Source organism: Aplysia californica, unplaced genomic scaffold (genome assembly GCF_000002075.1).
Source record: "Aplysia californica isolate F4 #8 unplaced genomic scaffold, AplCal3.0 scaffold00883, whole genome shotgun sequence".
Classification (NCBI taxonomy): domain Eukaryota; kingdom Metazoa; phylum Mollusca; class Gastropoda; order Aplysiida; family Aplysiidae; genus Aplysia; species Aplysia californica.
In genome coordinates this window covers 159,872-165,430 of record NW_004798153.1, presented here as the reverse complement: position 1 = coordinate 165,430, position 5,559 = coordinate 159,872, and the positions used below count along the sequence as shown (strand labels likewise).

At 36.0% G+C, this 5,559-nt stretch overlaps 1 protein-coding gene across 1 annotated transcript in view; it reads right to left on the bottom strand.

The window, feature by feature from the left end:
- The window catches only part of LOC101852734 (target of rapamycin complex 2 subunit MAPKAP1), an 18,779-nt gene that overhangs the window by 12,576 nt on the left and 644 nt on the right, over window positions 1–5,559 (bottom strand). The window contains exons 2-4 of the mRNA XM_005110374.3: window positions 2,823–3,181; window positions 1,800–1,903; window positions 1,281–1,397 (exon numbers count right to left, since the gene is read on the bottom strand). Of these exons, the coding sequence (XP_005110431.1) occupies window positions 1,281–1,397; window positions 1,800–1,903; window positions 2,823–2,968 (367 nt within the window). The 5' untranslated portion in view covers window positions 2,969–3,181. The remainder of the gene's footprint in view (window positions 1–1,280; window positions 1,398–1,799; window positions 1,904–2,822; window positions 3,182–5,559) is intronic.

Sequence of the window (5,559 nt, the reverse complement as noted above, 5' to 3'; positions counted from 1 at the left end):
ATAAACATATTATCAACAAAATCTACAATGAAGTTATTTTCACTTGTTTTTTCTCATTTTCTTAAAGTATTCCATTCATGGATTAAAATGGCACATTAGAGTGATACCCAGCAATCTGAAGGACCATTTTCATAAACCAAAAAACTTAAAAACAATTGATGCAACATCTATGAACTAATTACATATTTGTAATCTGCACACAAACCTTAAAAAAATGAAGCTAGCTTTTCTTGAAATTGTCAATATTAATAATGTTATTACTTTTAGAAGACTTGATATTAACGAATGACAAAACTAGTCAAAATAGCAAAGTAAAAAAATAATTCAAAATGTGTTTTTTCAAAAATTAGAAAAATGGCAAGCTAACATCACTTTATTTGGAATTGTACGGTGCAGTTATCCTCCAAATTTCATGTCTTTACCTTGAATGGTTTTGGAGCTTTTAGCTTACAAGGCCAAGAAATTAACATTTTGAGGAAAGGAGCATTGTATTGGCTCACAATGTAACAAACTTTATGAAGCTATCTGTTTGAAATAGAGCACTGGGAGAACTTCGATTCGATTTAGCACATAATTTTCAAGGGAAGTTTCTCAACCCCCACCCCCCCAAAAAAACCAACAACATTGTTTAAACTGGACCCCAAAAACTGTGTGTGGCCTGAATCAAAATATATGAATAAAATATCCTCAACATGACCAATTTAGAAAAGAGAGAAAAAAACCCTGAAAAACTTCCAACAAATAGAGAACCGAAACAAGTGGATTTTTTCTCCCTTTAAAGCTGAACTTACAAGCGACATATCTGCAAAATATTTTTCCACAAGACATGAGAGTCTGAGTTTGATTCTTTCACTCTTCTCAAGACAGAACACTACCCAATCCTCCAAATTATCATCACCCTGAACTGGTAAGGTGAACCCTAAAGCTCTTCAAACAACATAAATTCAGAAATAGACTCAAACCTGGGCTATTGGTATTGTAACTGTAGGCTTACCAACTGAAATATAATCTGAAGACACCATTTATTGATCTAGTAGTACTTACTTTATTGACACTTGGTTGAATGATTTAAGCTGAATCTTATTATAAAGAGAGCAGTTTTAGTCTCTTCTCTTTTAACTCAGTTTGACTGTACCGCAAGAGTTCCAAGTGGCAACATAGTGTTTGTAAAGTGTAGAGAGCAAGCTGGAGAGGGTGGATATGTGCGATAAAAATGCAATTCTCATAATTAATAATAATTATTATTCTTATATAACAAGACGACAACAAAGATATCTCACCTTTGTATTGCTCCGAGCCATCCTTCCAGGCGATGGTCTTTATCTTACTTTGAGTTCTTTTTTCTTTCTTCAGTCTCTCCAGCCTCTGGGCTGTGTTGGACCTTCGTCTGTGAGCGCCTGTGATTATAGAGTTCAGTTTGAGTTTCAACAGAATTAAGACAAGAAAAAAAAAATACAAGGAATAAAAGTCATGTCACAGCTGGGGGGGAGAGGAAAAGGAGAGAGATATTAAATGATGTGCACATCATCAAGGCAAAGTCAATATAGTAAAATAGAAGTTTTAGTTTTACTAAGTGTTTCGCAGCACTTGCAGCACAAATAAGTCACATGAGCACTGGAGATTAGTGGTCTTTGAGTGAAACACACAAACTTCTGAAATATATTTATAAATCCAAGTTTGCTGAAATTTTTAGCAAATGCTATTGGTCCCTCTTGAAATCAAACTGTCAATTTGTTATAAGTATGTTAAACTGTAAACCGTTAAAAGAGTAAGAATTAATTTTCTACACGTATACGAACCAAAATCCATATCTGGATGAATATCCATAGATCCTTTCAGCTCGGTGTCTGATGGGCAATCACTGTTGCTGTCACTGCGGCTGCTGTGGTTGTTTCGATTGTACCTAGGAACAGAAAATACCATTATGAAATGAGCTTATCAAAATGACGCAATCATAATTTTCTTTCTCTAGTTTCATTAGTACTCAATGGTAATGATTTTTGGAGTACAATTTACATAAAATACATAAAACTATTGTTGAACATCAAAAGCAATTGAACAAAAATTAAAATATAAATCTATGGAACTAAATATACATAGCTTTAAAGACAATCAACACAACAAACAAACTGCAAATCTGATGAGAACAGCAAATATCTATAGATGAAAACAATGAGTGGACAGCACCAGAAGTCCAGTTCTCAGACAAGGAGAGCTACCTCCACTTAATATTTGTACTCCTGCAATAAACGTAAAGTACATCATTGAATTAGTTGATACCACTTTGGAGTTCAGTGTCGATGACCCTATTTTGAGTTCCTAATTAATTATTGGGGAGGGTATGTTCTTGAACTTGCTTCGGGAACGTCCATGGCTTTGCACTCACCTGGCTCTGCCATAGTGAACACATACATTAAAGTCTGGAGGTTCTGGCTCCTAAATAATAAATAACTTAGAATTTTTCAAAGGTGTGTTAAGTCTAAACCATGAAATTAAAATGCTTGGGATAAACATTACCCTTTACTCGACTCATAAAAGGTACCGGGTACAGGGCTATTTTCTCATTGTTTCTCAGAACCTAGTCCCCTTCACATTCACTCTTGTGAGTATCGGGAAGACTTTGTCAAGCCAAAAGCTGATGGTTAGAATATCTAAAGCACTCAAAAGAGGTTGCATTTTGAATTTCTTGGTCACGTTTCAAAGAGAGTACATCAGTTGTGCTATTATTCATTTTACAACAATTATACATTGAGACAAGGAGTTAAATATTGTTCACTTTAGTTTGCGCAATTTCATTAACTGACAGTTAGCTCCAATCTTACCGATGGTTTCCATCTTTCCTGAGATCGCTTTCATCTTGGATTCGGCATTCAGTGATCACCCATTCAGACATACTTGTGTCGTCACTGGTCACGAAAGAGTTCCTGATGTGACTGATCAGGAAATCAACATTGTCCATCATAGCCATTTTGACCAAGTGCTCAAAGCCTGCAACCCTATGGAGCAGGTCCTTTCTTTCCTTTGATAATTTCACTTCAACTTTATGTGTTCAATCTGTGTCCAGTGAGGAGCAAAATTTTCTTCATTATGACATATTCCCTCTCACTGAAGTCGAGGAACAGAATTAGCTGTACTTGAGGGTTTTTTCAGATTTCATGTCAGTTTGACATTTTACAAATCCCTGAAAGAAAAAACAACATTTTGAAAAACAAACACATCTGAATCAAAATAATACCATATTTATTTCCAATGAAAGAGGAAAATCTGTTTCCTTGAATATATTACATTTTTAAAAGGCATCAATTCAATTAACTGAAATTAAAACCAGTTCATCATCTTAATTGAATAATTGGTCCACACCACTTTCAGTGTCTGTTTCTGGAGAGCAATCAAGACTCCTCTACTTTTCTCTTAAATAAAAAGCTAAAGAGGAGGGCAAAAAGATGAGTGAGTACATAATCATAAAGTAATGATTTTTAAATGATGTACTAAAATCTCTTTAAAAGTCATTTCACAGAAAAATTTGTCTCTATTTTCCATCTATTGCCAGTGACTAAATACAGAACTCATAGATAATTTTAAGAAATACCAAATTCACTTAAATTTCCACCCAAATTCAACTGCTTTCTGAATTTAAAAGTATATGCCTTGTCGACAGTTCACCTGAAGTTGTCTTCAACCCTTTTTTTTTTTTGTAAAGGGTGTCAACAGAGAAGTCTTTACAGGGAATCAGACTTACTCTGCTCACCTCTCTAGCTTCAACAGCACAAAGTCTGCTTCGGCTATCAAGGCACCTCGGAAATAGCAGGTCACAAGAGTGTGACAAAAATACAAAAGAAGTAGAGGAAAATGACATTAGTAAGGATTTAGGAAAGAAAAAGCAGCAATTCTCTGTTGTAGATCAGGCACAGTTATGAGCATGACATGATGAATCAGCCCATTTACAATTTTACTGTGCATGAACGAGAAATGTCCCCCCTTTGGGAATGGCCTAAAGACACTACAGTCAGTGGCACGGCCCCGGAGGATGTCTTCAACCCTAATCTCCCTCTTATCTTTTTACCTGTTACATTATTCTGGAACTTAGGTGCGCCTCTATGACCAGAGTGAGTACTGATATGCCAGACACTATTTTCAGCCTTTAGAGTGCAGCTCAAGTCAGGCTTCACTACTAGAATTAAAAACCTCCAACTTCAAATTAAAGACAGTTCTGACGTTACCATCTTTTATCATGATTATTCCATCATTGACTCTAAGAACAGTATTTTTACTTTCACGCCTGCATACAGATTCACACCCGGGGTGAGAATAGCCACTTCCTAATAATTAGGCTAAAGTCTAGTCTAGATTCTAGATCAAGATATTGATCAAGTTCACAGCACAAGCGGATAATTAGAGAAAGTCAGATGTACGCCATTGGCCAATATTTATAAAAAAGTAACAGCCATCTTGTTTGCTTGATGTCATAGAGGGATTCCCACTTTGTTGTCAGATATTTTGGCAACATGACCGCATGACGGCAGCCTGCAGACTCGGATTAGATCTATTTTCTTTGCAACTTGCAGAATCTAACTGTTTGGTGGGGCTTAGAAATTGGGCACTACTTGGATATATGGGGGTCCCGACTTTTGTGACAGGGAAATATAACCAAGAGAAAATCTAGATCTAGACTTAGTCTAGTTTTGACCCCAACGACCATTACTTCTGGTTCTAAGTCTAAATGATTACTTTTTGATTCGCGTGCTGGAGAGATAGCCTTTCAAACCTCATTGCAAAACATCAAACCGTGGTCAAATTCAGGCCCCCCCTGAAACACCCCATGTTTTGTTTTTTTTAAGTCAAGGGGGCAACCCCCCCTGCCTTGTCTTGTGAAAAACAAGTGAAATTTAACTGCTCATTTTGTAAGCTAGATTTAGATCTAGGCTACTGATAAAACATAAAACATTGATACCGACTATTTATATCAGTAATCAATATTTCAGTAGGCTTAAGTCGGGACCATCATTTCCAAGTAGTGCCGGAAATTGCCTTCCCGTTAGTTTATAAATATATATATATAAAAAACAGAAGTAATTGCTAAGGAAAAAAATGTGGCCATGTAGGCTAAGTGAACCCTACCACCGTTAGCCAGTTTTTTCTGCCCTTTTTGTATAAAAAATTTGTTTTGGCTGGATTGAACTTTGGTCGACACACCGTGTTTACATGTGTGTATTAGCTATAGAATCATCCTAAGGTGATCTTATACTTTAGCACGTTAAATTCTTCAATTGATTTTATGCCCTTTTCCGTAACGAGCGACCACTTTAAAACAAGATATCTATCTGATCTAGATCTAGACTAGATTCTAGATTTTATACTCAATAGCTTCCAAAATCATGATGGAAGACCGAAAACCACTGTTATACCATCTCTGTTCATGACAAAATTACAGTAGTTTGCTCATTTTTAGGCCCAGTTCAAAGTTTTGAAGGTCTGAGTCGGGGATAAGTAGACTTTGGGAATTTAAGTGCTAAAGTATAAGATCACCCATCCTCATGCACACTACTAGATCTAGCCATA